Source organism: Centrocercus urophasianus, unplaced genomic scaffold (genome assembly GCF_019232065.1).
Source record: "Centrocercus urophasianus isolate 14NV4802_14NV808 unplaced genomic scaffold, USGS_Curo_1.0 seq_11, whole genome shotgun sequence".
Classification (NCBI taxonomy): domain Eukaryota; kingdom Metazoa; phylum Chordata; class Aves; order Galliformes; family Phasianidae; genus Centrocercus; species Centrocercus urophasianus.
Window position 1 is genome coordinate 53,242,783 of NW_024884253.1, and position 21,971 is coordinate 53,264,753.

At 34.9% G+C, this 21,971-nt stretch overlaps 1 protein-coding gene across 1 annotated transcript in view; it reads left to right on the forward strand.

Moving 5' to 3' along the window:
• The window catches only part of DOK6 (docking protein 6), a 236,534-nt gene that overhangs the window by 109,263 nt on the left and 105,300 nt on the right, over positions 1-21,971 (forward strand). The window contains exon 3 of the mRNA XM_042840015.1: positions 4,457-4,571. Within this exon, the coding sequence (XP_042695949.1) occupies positions 4,457-4,571 (115 nt within the window). The remainder of the gene's footprint in view (positions 1-4,456; positions 4,572-21,971) is intronic.

The window sequence follows — 21,971 nt, forward strand, 5'->3', positions numbered from 1 at the left end:
CACCATATGGAGTACTTAACTAAATGAACATGCCAATGTCTAAGTGGAGAAAAGAAGCTCTAAGTTAACATGCTAAAATTAGTAAAAAAAAATTGTAAGCTGTGTAATCATAGATTAATGCAAAAGATCTGTTTTGCTTAATGGAAGAAATCACAACAGGTAAGAGTAGACAAGAAAACCATGTGCAAGATTACTCACTGAACAAATAATATTAGAGATTGTATTTGTTGTTTTCTTTCATTCTAACTTTTTTCTAGAGGGATATATAACCCTACCCATAATTATGAGTAGGGGAGATACAATGGGATAGGAAATAGAAATTTTCAATGTTTTTCATTTGTTGTTTTCTTTAATCTTTTTTTTTTTTTTTTTTTTTTTTTTAAGTAGGCAATCTTTAATACCATCATTTGAATATTTCATTTTATTTTGTGGAAAGTCTGTGTAGGAGTTATAAGCATATTAAATTATTTCTTTATTTTTTTTTTTCATTTTGCTGGTACAAGGTTACCATTGGTCTATATAATTACAGAATACTAACTTTTATTGTAAAGAAGCAATGTTTTACTGTATTAGACAGAATTTTTTGAACAAGGTTTTACAGTAGCACTGTGAGCAAATTTTGGCATAACATGTCTTGCTTAGTAAATGTCAATTTACATAATTCATTCTCATAAAAGAAGTGTAGTATTTTTTCTTTTTGATAAATTTTCAAAGTTTGATTAGTCTTCTGAAACTTCTTAAAGATTTCAAAGAGACAATTTATTTCAAAAGAAGCTAAAGCTATTTTGTTTCTTTACAATGGTATTTGGATACAAATATAAAATGGTGCAGTTTCCCTTTAAGAAGTGTTTAAAATACATGTAGAAATTAGAACTTTAAAAAGTCACTAAGATACAGCAGTCTGGTTGCCAAAACAAAGTTTGTTTTTCATTCATACAAAAGAATACAAATTTTTAAGATATTTATTTTTTAATTTAAGATATTTAAGATATTTATTTTTTAATGACAAACATTCAGCAGTTAGAAAAATGACTCATGCTTCTTTAATATTAAACCCTGAATTTAGAATTTGCTCAGCTTCAGTTCTCTCTAGAAGGTGGGAGGAAAGATATTCGTAGCATTATTGCTCATCTCTGTCTTTTTTGCTCTGATTGTGAGGGGAAGCATATAATTTCAAAAGATGAATATAGGAACAAAGATTCATACCTCCACTTGATCTTAAAAGTTACATGTTCAATAGAAATACTAGGGGCCATATAACTTAGCATGACCTCCCTTTTTGTTATCTCATCAATATGAGCTGATATTATTAACTTTTTTTTTTTTTTTTTTCTTTTTCTGGTCAATCTGTTGACTGGTCCAATAGTTATAACTAGAGCAAATACTTATATACAGCTTGATAAACATCAACATCATTATGTGCCCTTGCCACAAAGAAGGCTAACAGTATACTGGGATACATTAGGCAAAGTATCACCAGCAAGTCAAAAGAGGTGATCCTCCCCCTCAACTCAGAACTGGTGAGGTCACGCCTGGAAGGCTATGTCCAATTTTGGGTCTTCCAGCATGTGAGAAACATGGTGCTTCTGGATAGAGTCCAATGAAGGGTAAGAAAGATGATGAAGGAACAGGAGCATTGCTCATATGAGGAAAGACTGAGAGACCTGGGATTGTTCAGCATGGAGAAGACAGAGCGGGGGATCTAAGCAACGTATATAAATATATGAAGGAGGCTTTTAGAGGATGGAATTGGGTACCAGTAATGCAAGTTTTCTGAATCTGCTATTAAACTTACCAACACTGCAGGATCTTTCTGTAGAAGAATCATAGAATGATGTGGGTTGGAAGGGACCTCTAAGATCATCCAGTTCCAACGCCCCTGCTATAGGCAGGGACATCCCCCTCTGGACCAGATTTCTTGAAGTCCTATCCAGCCTGGCTTTGAATGCCTCTAAGAAGAGGGCGTTCAAAATCTTTTAACGCTTAAATTATAAAGAAAATAATAGGTTTCTACTGTTTAAGAGAGATTGAAAGAAGACTTATTATGTCCTGTTGTCACTATTAATAACATTTATGTTTCCTTTCCTGCAATTCCAGAAAATAACATTTCCCATTTTTAGCATAACAAGATTTAAGAATTTTCTACAATATTGTGCAGTCATGCACTTTCTCTGAATGAAACAGTGATATTTGCATTGGTCAGATCCTTTCTTGTCCCCTAAGCAAAAAATAGAAAAACAAATAGATTTTTGCAAAGCCTAGAAAATGCATGGCTGAAATTAAAATTGTACTGGATTAAGAACCCATTGCTAATGCAAGTGCTTTAGTCCTTAAATTTATTTATTTATTTGTTTGTTTGCATTTTATATTTATATATATATATAATATATATATATATAAAATATATATATATTCATATGTATATATGAAGTCCGAAGATCACCCTGGGCAAACTAAGGGTCTGAAAAATCTCATCTTAGAATATGGGAAGAACCATGGAGACTGTTCTTTTAAAACAAATTTCTGAGTATGTAAAGGAAAAGATGGTATTGGGATATGGCATGAATTTACCAAGGGTATGTGATACCTGACCAATCTGATTAGTCATCTGTGATGAAATCACCAGAGGTGGGAATGAAGAGAGAGCAATGTCTGCCATTGATTACCTCAAATTTAGCAAAATTTTTGACATTGTCCCCCTCTATGTTCTTGTATCCAAGTTCAGGCATTATAATCTGACTGGGTGGGTGGATGTATGTCTATATTGCAAAAAGCTGGTCAAGTTGTTAGATTCAGAATGTCATAGTTAATGGTTTGTTCTCCACCAGGAAGTCAATAATAAGTGTAAGACTGCTACTGTCTTCAAAGTATATTCTGGGACATCTCTTGGGTATCACTGTCATCAAGAAACTGGAGGAGGTAACAGAGGATGCATTCATTCAACACTTGTGCAGATGATATCAAGTTGTGTTGATATGCCCAAAGTCAGAGACCTGAGTGGGCTGCAGGAATAGGCCAACAGGGACCTTGTGACTGGACCAAGTGCTGTCTGTGGAATGGAGAGCCCTCTAATGACAGGATGGGGACAGACAAACTGCAAGCAGCCCTGCAGGAAGAGAGGGGGGGCAGTGAGCTTAGTCTCAAATAGCAAAGGTAATTAGCAGTTCACTGGGCTGTATGAACAGGAGCACTACTGCCAGTACAGGCAGTGTTTATCTGTATATGTGCTATACTTATTAGACCATATCTGGAGCCATTTTAGACCCAACTTGTGCAGCAGAGGCTAAATAGAGTGAGTTTTGCTGAAGTCAAAGTCTCAAGTTTGTCATCAGCATCTGTACTGTCCACTTTGTGCTTTGTCTCAGTTTCTTTCCATTTCTTCTTGATTGCTGTGTTTGCTCTCAACTCTTAGAAATCTTTACTCTAACATGTTCTTTTTTTTTTTTTTTTTTTTTTTTTTAAACAATTAAAAATAATTTTTTTAAAAATTTATTTTTTTTTTTTTTTTTTTTTTCTTAAAGCAGTGAAGATGAAGATTATATCTCATAAAACCTTTTTTCTTAGCATCTTAGCAGGAATGTTAGAGCTGTGCACAGACCATAAGAATGGAAAGTAATAAAGTACCTACTTTCATTCTATTTTTTTCCCTATCCATACGTGACCAAACTTATAGTGATGACATTTTAAAGAAATTAATTCTGCCTGAGGCATATGTCCTGCCTGGATGAAAAACTTAACTAATAGATAAACAGACAAGATTTGCCAAGAAGTAGAAGTAACCAAGAACATTTTATAACAAGTGTTAAACATCATAATATAGACTGTGTTACCAACTCTGTAATGAAATAATATTCCTTTATTTTTGTTGATTGTAGTCATGTACTTTCATCAAAGCAAGCTGGAAATTGATTGTTTATTCTGTAAATTTGCTGTAAGAATATTTTTTTTATTGATAAGCTTTTCTATTATTTGAAAAATGAAATTGTGAGTTATGAGGATTATGATTACACTTTAAAGACAGACAAAGTCTACACCACATAAGTATAGTGTTACTGATTGGCACAGCCATTGATTTCCTTCCCTTAACTAATAAAACACTGCTGTTTCTACATTAGATATCTATTTAATGTAGATTCTTAAACATAACAAAGTTGTATGAATATAGAAATTAAGAAAAGTTACAGAGGAATAGCAAGAGTTCCAGTATCTTTGAAAATGCAGTTATTACAAGCAGAACTTCATTAGAGAAGTAGACTATTCATCTTTTTTTAATTAGATTTTATGGAATTATTTGTAACTTTAGATTTTAACTAATTTATGTATTTTTGTCAGTGACAAACCTACAAATATAGCCAGCCTTTGAGAGAAAAAAAATAGATGGTAGCAAAAAATTGAGCGCTTATGGGTAGTATTTTTACTTGTATTATTTATACAAGTTATTTTTCTTCATTTTTAGGTAACTGAGCTGCACAATATCAAAAACATAACTAGATTGCCTCGAGAGACAAAGAAGCATGCAGTGGCAATTATCTTTCATGATGAGACGTCAAAGACATTTGCGTGTGAGTCAGGTAAGCAACTGGTACTGCATCTCTAGCTTGAAGTAATCAAGCTGTACATCAAAGTCTTACTCAGATGAATTAAAACAACAGAGAAAAATATGAAGTTTAAACGAATTTGGTGTAAACAAGAACTTCGGGGTTTAGATGTTAAGGTGTCTTTTTAAGTTTGTTTTGGTTTTTTTTCTTTTGTAATATACTTTGAGAGATACTGTAGAGCTCTTTCCTCCATTATTCATCTGTGCCTGGAGCAAGATGGTATAAAGGCTGGAGATTTGCAGTCAAACTTGTAAATATGAGTAAATAATACCTATGCAATATTGTTGACTTAAGTTAACATGTGAAACACACTCATTTTTCCACAGGTTTTACTATAGGTGCTTACTACCTAATAAGTATAATGCCACTGCAGAGAGCAGGTAATTAACAGCTAAAACCCTGGGATATTGTAAAGCCGGATGTCAAACAGTCTGCAGCTTAAACTGCTATATAATATAATGAATGATTGAATTGTGGTATATAATGACAGGTCATTTCTATGACTTTTATGTGACACCGAGCACTGCGCTATTAAAGTGCAGTGTTTTCTTGTTTGGAAATGCATTTGTATGTAACAGTCTTATGGTATATTTCACTTGAAAGATTAGTTTAAAGAATAAATTGTTACTGATAAAGTGGCTGTTACGCACTTTGATTTTAGCAACCTCTGACAGCCTCCAATAAACTCCATCTGTAGCTCCACCAAAAAACAATGGAACATGTAGTGGTAAAGAGGATAGAAAAAAGACAAAACAGATGAAAACAGGCATAGAGTTGTGAAAAGCTGTGCGAAGCCGGTCTGGTGCCTATTATATAGTGGGTCCCTCAGAGATCAGTGCTGGCACCCATACTATTAATGTCCTCCTTCTTTACAGTGAGGGTGAGAGAGCACTGGAACAGGTCACCTAGAAAGGTTGTGTAGTCTCCTTGGATGGGGCTCTGGACAGCCTGATCTAATAGTAGATGTGGAATTTGGTGGCCCTGAATGTGTCAGGGGGCTTGAAGCTTGATGATCCTTGAGGTCCCTCCCAGCCTATGCCAATTTAAAATTCTATGATTCTATGTCTGGATGCCTGCCTGTGCGAACTAGATCTCAATGATCTCTTGAGGTCCCTTCCAATCCCTGCAATTCTGTGATTGACAGTTTGCATGATGGGATGAGGGGCACTCTCAGTAAGTTTTCAGATGACACAAATGGGGGTGGCTCAAACTGGGAGGTCAGGGCTGCTGTTATGGGGACCTTGGCCAGCCAGAGAAATGAGCTGCAGAAATCTTGTGGAGTTCAAGAGCAAATGAATAGTCTTGCCTGTGGGATGGAATAATCTCAGGCAACTCTGCAGACTGGGAGCCAAGTATCTGAAAAGACAGCAAGCTGAATGTGTTCTGGACTGTGTTTTTAATGAGTTGACACCAGGTCCAGGTGTTTTCTCTCCTCTATTCTGTAAGACAACATCTGTGAGACAACTTTGTCTAGTTTTGGCTCCCAATACAGTAAGAGTTTTGAGGTGCTGGAAAAAAGAGAGTGGAGGGCTGCCTAAGGTCTAGAGCACATTATCAATGAAGAGAGACTAAGAGAGCTGAGCCTGTTCAGCCTGGGAAAAGAAACAGATTGAGGATCATATTGCTGCCTACAACTACCTGATCTGAGAATACAGATGGAGCTATAAAAGCATTGGCTATTTTGCATTTTCTGACGATTCACAAAGCTTAACTGTGAAAGTGTTTAAGATAAGGTTGGATGAGTCTCTGGGCAGCCTGATGTAATAAGAGATGTCCATGCCTGTGGTGGAGTAGGTAGACAAGATAATCTGTGTAGGTCTTTTCCAACCTTCCAATTCTACGATTGTATGATATGGTGGAGTTTAAACCAGTTTGTCGTTCTCTGTGCCTTCAGTCTGTCTCAACAGTCGAAACTTCTTCGCCTTCATTGCATGAGATAGATACATTGTGGCGTTTCATTAAAATCTGACCCTGTAGAATTCCAAATCTATGTTTTCCCGCAGCAAACTATTATTGTTTTTAATCTGCTGAAGCGTATTAAGAACTTTGCTTTACTTTATGAAACTATGTGAAGTTTAGGGAATAGTTAGAGAGTTGCTTGGTATTTTAAAAAGGTTTTCTTCTCAGATATCTAAAGAAATGTTTAATGGCAGTGGTTCCTATGGAACAATGCCTAAACTTTTAACATTCTCATGGTGTATATACACAATAGGGTTTGTTTAGTCAAATCAGGCCATTTCTTCAGTTAACACCAAAATCCTTATCTCCACTAATGCCTCTTTTTTTTTCTCCCATAGCTTTAGTGGACATGACATGCTCAAATGGTTTTGGTTCAGTTAAAAATTTTATTCAAAAATCATAGGTGTTTGACCTTCTTGAGCTCAAAGTTTCATGTTTTTCCACTTTAGAGTCTCTAGATATACAGAAGAGGTTCCAGAGGCAAATGGAAGGACAGCAGTGCTGATCCCATTGCAGAAGGTCTACTGAGCGTAGTGTCAGTAATTTCTTGGAAAGGAGGAAGAAGTGGTGCTCAAAGCTAAGTCAGGTTGATGTAGGGACTGAACAATATGAGATAGATTTTTTGATCAGATTTGTACCTGGGGCTGTTATAAAATAACACATATTATTTTGGTTTTGATAGTATGATTTGATATCTTTTCTGATATAGTCTAGAATCCTACAAAGTATGTAGGATGAAAATCAGCATGTTTGTCTGATGTGTAGCTTTCTTAATCATGATATTGAGCCCAGTAAAATGATATTCTGATCTAAAATAGGTCTCTAAAGATAGAGAACACTTTGAAAAACAGAAAGCCTGCGAGCTGTGATATCAGCCCACTGGGTGTGCACCGTGGGAGCCTATGTGTTTTTACTAAGTTCCTTCGGCTTCTGGGACTTCAGCATTCTTATTGCCTTTAAGGCAGCTGCTGGCAAGCCTGAGCTCTGGATGTGCTATAGCCCTCATATTTCCATTAGAATTTCATCAAAACAGCATTCCAAAGAGCACCTAATTTTATATCTTCATTTGATAATGAAGATATTCTATAGAAAAACAGAAATATTCAATATGCTTTTGTTATCAACTAACTCTTCCCATCACTACCACCAATACTCCCAGCTCTACAACAGGATTTATTTGATTCTGAAGATCTGCTGAAAGTTTTGAAGAGCTAAGTAATATCAGATGTTACAGTTCCAATTGAAAGCACAGGGTAGCAAGACTTTGAGACTCATTTCTCTTCAGGAAGAGAAGGAACCTGCTTATTGTTGCTTTATTTCTTTTTGACTGGCAGAGAGTTATGACTGTGAAGATTAGCAAGAAATGTTTTTAAATCATCTCAATTAAATTTGTTTCAGTGGAAGTAAAATAATGAGAAGTCATGGCTCGTTAAAGAATGTGAAATGTAGTCTGTCACTCATTCAACTCTAAGCAGTGGGAATCCTTCTTCAGACTATGGGAAACTGCTGCCACCTTAGTGAAGAACATGCTGATATTTCATTTTAAGCCTTCTTGAAAGTCATGTGAAAGTTATTGTCATTAGGGGAGCCTTAACAACCTTGTTATCAAAATCATAAAATTCTGAGTTGCTTTAGAAAGATGAAAATGCTATACTCTCAGGTTGCTGACATTTTGATGAGATAAAATTCAGTGTTGCCAAACATATAAGCAGCTTAAAAGTGGGAGGATAGAATACTGTGAATAGAACTGAAGCAGTTTTGAGAAATCTAGCCTATTTACTCCAGCATAATTAAAGCTGAAAATATATTACTGTTGTCTTTTAAATACATCAGGGAAAAAATAGTGATTGAAAAAAAGTGACCTTATCACAAGAACAAATTAGTATTATTCAATAGAGCAAATTCTCAGCTATAAACACTGTTTTTCAACATAGTCACCATCATTAGCTATTCATTTTCACCAGTGGTGAATGAAAGCCATGCTCCTAAATATCTGCATCAGTGAAGGGGACCCTTTGTCACTGTCACCAGTGACACTAGCTGAAATGCACCGCCCACCACCTCGCTGTCTTCACATCCACAGCTTGGTCTCCATGAACGTTCAGCAGGCATTGATGAATGTCAGTGGATGCCATTTTTTCTGCATGGAAAAATTCATTGGCACACTTCTGCTTCATGCACACTTCCATGTCAGACACTGTTTTGTCAAACTGCCCCCCTGCTACCATCAATTGCATGGCAACAAACTGTAATGGAATACTGGTGGGAAGCTTCAGCCTTTACTGCCATGCTACTAACATCTGCGTCTGGCATCAGCAGCCGACATAACAAAATAGGAGGCATTACTTTCGAAGCAGCCCCTGTAAAAATAGACAGCTGAATATCCATAGCAATATAAACTGAAGGCGTTATGACCTCTTAGCACTTAAGGACCTTCTTAAAATGTTTAATGTGTTGTGTTTTTTTTCATTCATCCCTCTTGCATAATTTATCCCATGCTTAAATAGATTGGACATGTGGCTAGAAGTACTTGCAGTATACCCTGGTACATTGCTGCCAGGTAAAAAACTGCCTTCATGCTTTTGTACCTGCCATGCCTCCTGCTAATTTTACCCAGTGCTGAGCTTCTGACTGCATAATGTCGAAGTAGAACTATTCTAGCTACTGTGTCTGAAGTGCTGTCTTTTCCTAATACTTTTTTTTTCTCAAAAAAATGTTGTGATTTTTTGTTGTTGTTGTTTTCCTTTAAGTCTGCTGTTAGTCTTTTGTATAGATATAGCTGTGCTCAGACAACTGTAGTTATTGAGAAGCTCTTTTCCCTACAAAGCTGATGTCTGTAATACGGCAGTCACCCAAGTATCTGCAGTCAGACAGGCATTCTGAAATGCCCAAATGCCTCTCTGAAGTTGTAGATATGATGCAATGCGCCGTGCTGGCTGTGCATGACCAACAGGAAAATGAAATTGGAGGACATGAATGCTGATTGAAGCTGGAAGCTTGTGCTACCACTGTGGTAGTTGCTAATACAGAAATTGAATGGTTTGTACCGTGTCAGTTATGAACCACATGGGAGCATGACTTTTCCTTCAGTGACATCAGCAAAATATTAAGGGACATTCATTTAAGCTTAGTGAAGCATAGGCTTGTGTAAAATTTGTTTCAAATTCCCAACTGCGGAGGAAAATTGACGAACTTGTAAACTTACTGATAGAAGAAAAATACTTATGTGCAGTTTCGGTTGACTGGTTGTTTGCTCTTTTTTTTATTTTTTATTTTCCCAATGATATGCATTCAGAGACAAAAGATGAATTAGGCCTAAATGTGATTTCAGTGATTTTTTTGAGTAGAGAGTGAGATGTGACACAAGCAACAGAAAGTGGCAAAACCATAGCCACAGAACAATCTTAGAACTCAAAATGAGGAACAAATGTAGACAGCCCCCTAGATACAGCCTGGTTTCTCCTCAGTACAGTGCCATATTCTACAAAGTAGGTGAACTGAAGAAGTTCTCAGGAATACATGAACTGCAGTCTGAAGAGCCATTACAGCCAACAACTTCATTATTTTTAGGAGGCTATATTTCAACATTCTCTTAAAATTTCCACTATACAAGTCTGGGGGAAAATACAGCTGTGGAATTGAAAAATGTCAGTGTTGCTCATTTGAAACTTCTACGACAATTCAACATAGCATAAAGATATACCTTGTGTATCAACACAGTACATTGACCTAACCTAACTGCTAATAATATTCATGCCCTTCCTTCAGTAGGAGTTACCATTTTAATTTCTTAAATGTCTTATTATTATAATTGTTACCTTGATAAAGCTCTTTTATACATTCATAAAATAAGCAGTTCTTTATTTTGTATTTGTATATTTTCCTGAGTATAGAGTATGTGATAGGTATTGTTTTAACTGTAAAAAAATGGTTTTAATTTTTGTTGAATGATGCACTGTGTTGAGTGTGAATGTATTCAGTAGTGTCTTTTAGTTTTGTATATATTTTTTTCTTTTAATCTTATTTTCACCATTTTCTTCTGTTTCTTTGAAACTTCTTTAAAAAAATACATCTTCTACTTTTGTTTTTTTAAGAAAGGACACAAATTCTGTTCATTTTTTAACTGAAAAACCTTAGAGACTATTGCCAAATTACCACTAATTATGTGCAGTGCTTCTTGTTCTCACAAGTGAAAGCAAAGGCAACTCTGTTCTATACCCTGTGCTTGAATAGTTTGGAACGTTAGATGCAATCATATACTGTATCCTTTGACAGCTAAGAAGCCTGAAGGTTTGGGATTGAAATCACAGTGATATAATGTGGCTTTAAGATGAACAACTAGCGATCCTAGGCAACCTGCTAGTGTTACTATCAATACAAATAAGTACATAAGCTTTAAAAACAACCAGATTTTCACTGTTAGGTTTGTGTATTTGAAACTCATCATGAAGGTGTAAAATAGTTTCCTAAATAGAGTCTTATTATATCTGAGCAGTGCTTATAAATGTCATATTTGAAAATTAAAATTGAGGATATGTATTCTCTTTTTTCCTTGACCAGTGTTGCCATGTAATTAATAATTATTTTTATTTATTAATTATTTTATGTTTGCCTAAAAATATATTTCGTTATTCTGACTTTAAAAATTATAATTTTGTATAAATATTTATAAACTAGAAATATTTGGATTTTCATTCATTTCTCATAGTCACTTCTTGTTCCTCATTTTTCTGGGGTAACTTAATGAAGTACATTACTGCATTATTTTTGGCACACACTAGTGGTATGTATAATTAATAAATGGAAGACGATTAAAAAAAAAAAATTACCCTATCTCCAGGAAACATTCTTTGATAGGACAGGTACTACACCATTAAATTCCATCCTTTTCAGCCACTTTGAGATTATTCATTAAGGTGTATACATAGTTCTAGAGCTAATAAGTATTAAACAACAGCAACAACAAAAAAAGAGAGAGAAAAGAAGCTCAAATGCTTCTGAAGAATTACCAGCAGTTAAATTTGAAAGCATGGGATGCACAAACTTCATCCCACTTCTCTCACATAGTTTTCTCTTAAGCTGTACTCAATGCTGCTTTCCCTGTCTATTAGGCAAATGTGGGACATGGAGAGAACAAGGTATTGCAGGAGCACACATGGAGGTTGTGACAAGATGAGAAGCAAAGTTGTACTATCTCTAACTGCAGAGATTAGAAAAGTTATGCTTCAGGTGGGACTACATTATGGCAAATCAGGTTTTGAAGGAAGCTGAAATTTTTTCCTTTTTTCAGTAAAGATTTAATACACAGATATGATATGCATTGGTTACACTTGCTGTTCACTTACTGTAAATCTGCCACTCTTTACTAACGTTTAACACTCTGGATCTAGGTAAGTGGAGTAGTTCTGTGTTAATTATTTCTTCCTAGGCAAATATATTGAAGCGTAGACACTGTAAGTGCTCTCCTTATCACAGTTCAGCTCAGAAGGGTTTAAATTTAAACTGTTCCCATAGGAACAAAAGTTAAGCAAGATAGCTAAGATAATAGCAATTCATGCATGTTAGAGTGTGTAGAACTCCTCAAGAGTGAAAGAGTACAAAAAAATCTTCCTTTCTGCAGAAGATGAGCAACTGCAGACAGGAGAAGGAAAGCAGATTTCAGCTTCATCTTGTAGACAGTACACGTTCAGCTGAATGTTGATTTTAGAGAGACTATTGCATATATGTCAATATCTCAAGCCTCTGCCCTAAAAGTTTGGCATGTGTTTAGTTTTCCCATTGTGCAAAGATAGAAGGTAGGTTAGTGATGGTGAAGTCAGACATGCAGAGATATGGAAGAATCTAATTTAATACAAACTTCAAAATTTTTTTCTCCTAAGCTGTTAAACATTCAAAGAACCTTGCAGTAACTACAGACTCCATGTTTTATAACAGAACAAAGTCTGTACAAGTGTAGTGGCACAAGCCCATAAAAATGCTGTCTAACAACATGGTCTAACATTTGGACAACAAGAAAAATAAAGTTCTTTTTGACCTTTGGCTGTTTACCTTAATATTCGAATATGGCAGTATTACTATGTGCATTCATATATAACAGGATTTCTTCCTAATCTCATTTTCAGATTCTTAGGGGATTTCATAAATGTACTGTATCATAAATAATTGCCAGTCCTATGAAGGAAAGATATGGAGATACTGTTTTATCCTTTATAATATTCATGGCATAAATTAATTTCAATGACTGAATAGTTTTATCTTGATTGATAACGTCCAAATTTGCATCTTAACATGTAAATACTTTTTACTGGTAAGTAAGGCAATAAGGCACTATCTATTTTCAATATACCTTCGATGCTATATATCTCACAATATAAGTAAGTCTTGCTTTTACTATTGACCTGTTGAGCAAAACAATAAAATTACTTCTGGAGACTATCTGGAAATCTCAATGAGTTTTATACATAAAAATGTATCATACGTTGAGATCTTATTAGTAGTTTGCAGGAGACATGGAAGTGAGGCTTAATTAGCTGAGTGACAGATTCATGTGATAAAGCCTAGAAATCTAAGGCAGAGAACTTCTATAGGTATTATTTATTTAATGTGTGTGTATATATATATATATACATATAGAATCTGCCTCCTTATTCAAGCATAAAGCTGTAGTGTGTATTTGCAATTGCTATTATCTGTAAGAAATGTGAGTTTGTCAAAAAAAAAAAAATCAAAACAGAAAAATTTCTTCTTATTCAACCCACATATATAATCTGATCTAGTGATTTATGTAGATGCTTGTATCCTGTAGCCATATCTAGGTATTCAACAGAGAAATTGCACAGTTGACTTTCCAAATTACATAAGAATAGATTAATTATTATCTGAAACAAGAATCTGAAACAAGTCCAGAATGTCTTCCTCCTCAAAACAAAACAAAAAACATACCCATTCATTCAAATTGCAGACTATTTTGTATAACACAGAAGGTAAATCCTTTCCAGCATTGTTTTTTAAGGCCCTCTTACATGTGAGACTCAAGTTGTGAAATGACACATGGGGCTGGAAAAGGGATTACAAGCAAATTCAATGTCTTCATATTTAAAGTACCTTTTAAACATGCATGTTAACAACCTCTCTGGTGTTCATGGAAAAAGTCATACTAAGTATTTGTCATTCTGCATAAAGAAAAGTCATTTCTTACCAGGTTTCTGTAAGATAGAAGACTTTCAACTTTTAAAAATACTTTGAGATATTATATCCTTTAGGGTTGCTTTTTCTTCATGCTATTCAGGTTCCTTAACATATTTCCTTGGTTTTATTATATGATCATAGAACTGAATTCTTAATAGCCCCTGCGTTTGAGATGACAGTCTGACCGTCATTTAGCTAACTGGTGGTTTCATTATTAGGCAGCACAGAACGATACAGAGTAAGTCCTAGACTGAAATAAAAAAAGTGAAGTAAACAATCACTGTTCATTTACAGTTATGATAGAATATCAGGTTGAAAGTAATTTGCCCTAAGAAATAAGAAGCTATAAGTTTTTATATATATATATAACATAGGTCACCCTGAAAGTAATGTCTCTTATTTGTTTCCTTGGAAACTACCACAGATACAAAGATCACAATAACAGAGTGAATTCTCAGCTACAAAACACTGTTTTTTCACATTGACACCACCAGCAGCTATGCATTTCCAAGAGCTCTTCATTTTGTGGTGTGACAGCTGTGCACGACCATCCAGAATGTGGTTTGTTTTTCATGTCACATTCACCACTGCTGAAATGCACTACTGATCACTTCACTGTGCTCACATCCATTATTTGGTCTCCATAAGCATTCAGCAAACATCAATTAATGTCAGTGGTTTCAGCTGTTTCCATGTGAAGGAATTCAACAACACCCCTCTGCTTCACATACACTTTCATGTCAGGCACCATTCTGTTCGCCTGCCCCTCTACTGCCGCTTAGAATCACAGAATTCTATGTCACCTGTCACGCAGCAACAAAATGTAATGAAATATTGATGAGAAGGTTCAACCAACATCTGCCTCTGACGTTGTGAGGCTACGTCAGTGCGTCCAGTAGAATAGGAGACATTACTTTCAGAGCAGCTCATGTGTATTTGTGTGTGTGTATATACATATACACTACACGTACACTGTGTATATGTAGTGTAATGTAACTTGTAGATTGTCTTGTCTGTTTAGAATTTAAACAAAAATATATAAGGAGTTCTAAGACTGAAAAAATAATGGCATACTGGCATATAGTTGAAAGTAGAATAAAAGCCTGTCTTCTCTGCCTTGATTTATCCATCCTGTACTGAGTTATGCCTTTTATTCAATAATGTTATGTTATGAATGGATGTGTTCCAAGGGCCTCTGCTGTGCTACACACTTCAGAAGAGAATTGACTGCACCTACCTTTTAAGAAGTTTATTGTATACCCATGAGAAACAGGTTTATTTTCTTTCTTAGACTTAGACTAACACCTCACACAACAAAACAGAATAATGTATATTTTTGTTTTCAAATCTTCTCCTTCCCGTGTTCTTCAATTACAATTCAACAATGTTAGAAATGTTCTTGTGAAAATGAGATTTAAACAAGCATTTTTTTATTGGAAATATATACAGAACTTGAGAACCGTGTAACTATTCCAGTGTAGTTATACTTCCCCAGGCTTTTAGACTACTGACTCCCATCAACATGGTACAACACCTCTTGACACCAAAATCCTGGATTCTTAGTATTCTTCCAGGAAGACAGTCAGAATGATTGGGTGGATTTCTGATAGTGTGTTGATGAATCTACATTTAATGAGAAAAGTCCAAGCCAGCTCTAGGAATAGCACTCTTAGAAGCAAATAATTGGTGCCTTGAGGCTTATCCTGTAGAATCTTGCAGAAGCGTTAGCAGCATATTAAGATGTGTCATCTGCAAAGAACTGTACTTTTCAATGCCTGATGAAGAGCTGAGTTGATAAAGAACTTTTATTGTTATATACTTGTATTTAGATACAACCAGTTGTTGCTCTGCTGTCAAGCCAGCCTGCTGCAAGCCAGCTCTGGTCTGTAAATAGCGCAGCTTTATCATAGAAAGGCATCATGTCTCTGCACATTTACTGCTCTTCTCATCTGGTTTGCAGTGGAATTAGAATAGAATCCTGTCCACTTTCTTGTACCATAGAATATGATACTAGTCTTGCAATGTGGCAAGCCGTGTTCTGTGGTACTATTCAGGCTTTAGAGTTAGCTTTTACTACCTGTTTTCAGCAAGCGTATCTATGACCCACAGAACCTGCAGTTATGTGAAGAAATATTGATGCATTAAGGAACTTGTGGCAAATAAGCAAATGTAACACAATCCTACTTAAGAGTACATCATTTGCTTTGTGTATTTATATAAATAGTTTTTAATTAATTATCAGTACCATCATTATTAAGACTCTTTGGTTTGAAGCTCAGCTACTTGCTTTGATTATCAGTCACTCAAATTCCTTATCCTGTCACAGTGTGGTTTCCAGGAAAGTACTGGGATATCATTGGCTCTGTCTCAAGATAACAGAGAAGTACACAGGTGGTAGACTTCCTTTTTTATTTTTCCTTTCCTTTTTTCCATTATTTTCCCTTTCTTTAACTATAATGAAAGGTACAAATACTTAATTCATGCCTGACAGTCTGTATTGTGTCTGAGCATATTTCTGTTTCTTTTACCTTTGGGATCATTGGTGTAATACCCTACCTGCTCTCCACAAGTTTGACTGTGCTGCAGTGGAAACCACATATCATCTTAGATAAAAAGGCTTCTGCTCATTTATGCAAAATGTAGGTCAGATCTCTTGGGATATGTGAATATATGTCACCCTGTAAAATAATGTGACTTCTGTGGTTCCTGACCTCCCCTGAGAATAGTGTACATTTAGTGACAGCACAAAAATCATGACATTAATTTATAGATTGAATTTGGAGTATTGACGGATGATGTATGACTGGCTGAGCCTAGGGAGAGTTCAATGAATAACATGATAATTTACTGCTCCAAACATGAAACACCAGATCTATTTTTCATTTTCTGTCACTGCTCAGCTTGAATTACATTTGGCTACTTACAATGTGTAAGGCAAATGGTACTGTTAGCAGACTTACAATTTCAACATTTTTAGAACACTTTTCTTGTGGAATGAGGACAAACTAATAAGAATAGCATGTGTATATGAGTACAGAAAGTTGTGTGTGCAACTAATATGTACTTAACCATGCATGGGTTATTCTAAATCATATGCAGTCTAGACATGAACAAATTTGTGCATATTACAGAAAAAAATGTATTGTTTCATTGTCCATTTGTCTTCAGATCATTTTGAGATGTTACTTGAATTCTATTGCCAATGTACTGTTACAATCAGCATTAAAATCCTAGTGGGCTGTTGAACAAAGTCATAATTGCTGTCAGAATGATCTACAGAGCTTATAAGTTTGATGCTTGCTGCTAGCTAGAAGTGAGAACTAAAACAATTCTGCAGACTGAACCATGTGTGAGACTACTACACGTATACATACAGTTATAAGGGAAAATGAAATTTTATGTGTCTTCTGACCATATATAATCTCTTGGGCAGTATTTAATGGTAAATATACTGAGCTATGATTTAAGAACAGAAGCAAACAAATTTTGCAAAGAATCAATTCTAAAATTCATCAACTTAGAATTTTCATTTTTCCTGTGTATTTGGAAAGGCTACCACATCTATAATTTGTTACATCCTGCAAATAAAAGGAGAAAATGTGTTTACTTTAGAAAAGTACAATAAGCTTTCTAGTGAATAATAATGCCATTATATTCTCCAAGAAAAGAATGCAAAACAATTTCTTTTTGTGTTTTTTTGACACCCTGTATACTTAGTATCTGGAGAAGTAGCCAATTCTTTTGTAAATTTTATGCTTTTTGTGTGTGTGTGTTTGTCTTTTAAAACATCAAATCCTTCCCAATAGTTATCCAGTTATCCATCAATTATAAATCTTATCAAGATTAATTTCTGAGAGCAGTCTAGCATTATTGTAATAGGAATCTTGTTTTGGAAATTTAACTAGGGTAGTTCATTAGTCTTCCTATCCAGGGCTGAAGTTTTGGTAGCACTTTTCTTCCTGTCACCAAAGATTTTAAATCCAACTACTTCATGATCACTATGGCCAAAGCTGCCACCAATCACCACTTCACCTATGAGATCTTCTCTATTAACAAAGAACAGATCTAAGAAGGCACCTTGCCTCTTCAACTCCTTTCATGCCTGTACCAGGAAGTTATCATCAAGCTGATGAATGAATAGGAATTTCCTGGACCTGTTTGAATCAGCTGAGTGGTGTTCCCAGTTAGTATCTGGCAAATTGAAGTTCCCTGTAAGAGCAGGGGCAGTTGATCTAGATGTCTCTCATAGTTCCTTAAAAAGTAATTCATTGATGCCATCATCCTGGCTGGGTGGTCTATAGCAGACACTCTAAATGACATACCCTTTATTTGTTTGTCATTTAATCCTTGCCTAGAGGCTCTCAACTGTGTCACTGCCAACTGACAGCTCTATACAATCCAGTCCATCCATTGTAGACAGTGCCCCTTCCCTCTTTGGCTGTCCAGCCTTTCTCTTTTGAAGAGCCTGTAATCATCCATCACAGCACACCAGTCACAGCACTCTTCTTACCGTGTTTCACTTATGACACTGACATCAAGCTCTGGGACTGAGCCAAGGCTTCCAGTTCTTGCTTGTTCCTTGTGCTGCATGCATTAGTGTGGAAGTGTTTCAGATGTGCTTCATTGTACTGAGGACCTTGTAGGGCAGGCTGAAGCATCTCACTAGCATACAGTCTCTCTGAACATATCTTTAGCTGCAGTTCAATTACATCTATAGTGTTTACATAACAGAGGAATAAATCTTTCAATTCTGGAAATGCTTTCATTTTCAAATTTCTAAAGTGTGTCTGCTTTTCAAGTTTTGTTTTAAGCAATTCCAACTGCAGCTAAAGTTGTCTTGCAAGTTGTTTTGAAGTTAAAACTGAAGTTAATTAATGGAATTAATACCAATCAAGGGAAGCAGTTGACTATACAAGTCTTTGAAGTTGCATTTTCATTAGACAAGTAGTTAAATCTGTTCTTCAATTCCAAGAAGTTTTGAAACTTAGTGTAGTAATGCGAAATAAGGTGAGCAGTGGTAGCAAATACATTAATTTTCTTATTCCTGCTGAAATAGTTATCATTGATTTGAAAATATTCAAAAGACATGAAATTTATTATCTTTCTTTTTGGCTTTGATTCTTTATCATTTTTATTTTTATCTATTTGTACATGTTCTAGAAAGTAGAATCAACCTTGTAATATGTTTAAGTTTTGCAGATGTCTGTTGAATCAAACTTGCACTGCTGTTCAGTGGTTTTGTGTGACAGGTCACTGTTCATTCAGGCAAGTTTTAGACTTGTTTTTTTTCTTAATTAAAATCAACTGAACACCCATTTAAATTCTTTTTTATGCTATGATGAAGAGAAAATCAACAATTTTTTTTCAGAAAAGTAACATAAATACTTCCAAATTGTGTTCATACTTTTCTTCTAGAACATGTTTGTATAGTGTGCTGGCATGTGTTAAGAGTTTGAGGTTCGTATTCAGTGAAATACATATGACATGTATTAGTCTTCTGATGTCATGTGAAGATTTGAGCTTTACTGTGAAAGTTACACATTCCTTAGAATTATGAGGAATCAAAGTCTGCTTCTGGATGATGGAAATCTAGATCCATTTAGTTTCTGGAAAGCATTTCATTTTGAAAATGCAGGACATTTCGTAGTCTTTCTTGTATCTGCTTCTGGACTAAACTTTGCAATGAATTTCTTCAGCATAAAGTAACGTATTGGACTATGACTATGGACTTCATGGGGTAGCATTGAGTACTAACTAGCATGCACTTAAAGTTGTAGAATGGATAACCTCAAATTCCTTGTTTGTTTTTAAATCAAGCCTTTCCTTAAAATTGTGCATAGTTCTAAATTTGAATTGATGAATCCATAAAAACAGATCTACGGTAAAGCATCTTTTTTTTTTTTTCTAAACTGGACATGATTAAAAATATTCCAGAATAAATTAGAAGAAAGTAAGCTTGTTGGCTAACAGAAGAATGAAACAATTTTTTAGTTGTGAAGTGGGAAAAGGAACTGAGGCTGCCAGCAATGTGACCACTTAATTGTCTTCCACATAAGATCAATGCCTCAGAAATGCATGGTATCTCTGTTTGAAAAAATGGGAAGTTCTTTGTAAAATATCCTGCAAAGCACTCTTCGGAGTACTGCATGAAACTTAAGAAATTCATTTCCATTTCAGAATGGTACTTTTTCAATGACAGTATAAATTTGTCTATTTCTTTCATGTTTTTCAGTGGCCAAATGTTTCACTAACACAGCATTTTCATTTCAACTTCAAGGGAAAAAATAAAATCATTCCTGTAGCTGAAGTTTATACTCCATAAATAAAACATGAAGTCAATTATACAACTGCTATTTCTGCCTAGATTGTGTTATGGATAATTTTAACTGAACCTAGAAATTGAAGTAATCAAATTAGAGAATTTTCTCTGGGCATATAAAATGAGTATGGCAAATAAATATAAAATGAATGAACATTTGTATGTACTAATGAACAAACCTCTAGATAATTAAGCAAACCTATCTAGAAAAGACAGGTGCCTAAACTTTGCTATAGCTTGCAATCACCTGCTGAAAGAATGAGAACTGAATTAAGAAGAGCATGTGACATTTCTCTCTTTTGTTCTTTCTAGTGATGAAAAATTAATGCAAGAAACTCAGAAAGTCAATGTCATCTCAAAATAGTTTTGCTCAGTAACAGTGTGAATGCTTTCCATGTGTAGTACAGTATCCATGACATTTGTGTAATTCAGAAAGTAGGGCTCCCAGCATATGCTACTGGATATATCAATGCTTTTCCATTAATAAATTCTATCCTTGCTGCTCTTGCTCATCTAAAATGAAATACAAGTCAGCATTCTTCAGATGCATAACTTTTCTGTATTATGTTTGTCTGAGTGACTTCAGTGTCTACTGAGTACTAGTTCTTTTGTCTTATGATATTTCAGATTGTCCATCATACTTTTGACTGAGAAGTATTTCACAGTCTGTAGAAACATAACTTAGTTGTAAACATAGTTTATAGTGTCTTAAGACCGACTGAAGAAAATCCTACTTAACCCTTCCAACAGCCTGATCATTTCCTGATGTTTGGAGTTTTCATCAGATTCATAGCTTGTTCATACCAAAGATTACATTTTTTTTCTGTAATGTAAGACAATAATGTAAGGATAACATCTTGATTTCTAAATGTTTAGTTTTACGTTCTATGATAATCTAGCTCTGGAAAATCTGAAAGGGATTAGGAAGAAGCTACAAGAAGAGTTGTGTGTTTGTGTTGAGGGACATGGTGAGGGACATGGTTTAGTGGGAGCTACTGGGAATAGGTGAACGGTTGGACTGGATGATCTTTTAGGTCTTTTCCAACCTTGGTGATTCTATGATTCTATGATTCTTTGTGTGATTTTGTCACACTACTTGATAGTCAGTTTTTATCTATGTTCTTGCTAAATTATGAAAATAATACTACTTCCTGAATTATTATGTTTGAATTATTATAATTTTGAGGTCATCACACATTTTTAATGTTAGCTTTCTTTGTGAGTGAATCAGATAACAGCAGTAAAAAAGAATCTGTTTGTATCTTGACAAAGACTGTTATGAACTCCTTTACTGTTCTGTTATGACATGAAAACTGATACATTCATTAAGTTTAGAAGTAAAATAATAGAGGTGGACAAGTTTGGATTTCTTTCTAAAATAATGTGTGTAATACCATGACTTCAAAGGTGGTTAATTTAAGATCTTGCTTTGTACTGAAGTCAGATCTGTGTCTCGTGTGTCCGTGTTTGGCCTTTGGCTTTAGATTTGGGGCTTTTTTGTATTTTTTAAAATATATCTGTAGTTTTTCATTTCTTTAAAACACAACATGTCATACTTCTCTAAGTTACATTTTAGTTGTCGTCATCTTTACTGAACTCATAATGATATATTTAAAAACAGAATCTATTGCTTCATGTCAAATGAGATTAGTAGATTTTGACTATTTGTGTCAAATATGAGGTTATGAGATTGTTCCATTCCTTTTTCTTCCCTGAATATAGACATATTTTTTCATCCCTATAATGTCAGAATTGTTTAAGAGCAAAACAGTTGGCTAAGAATGTAGAAGGTATGAGAAACAAATATCTTTTGAAATATTTATTTTCTGAGTTGTCTTTAAGCTAACATGGAAAAGGAGTAATTAAAGGATTTCAAAAAAGTGCTAGATTTTTAGTTACAGTCTAGA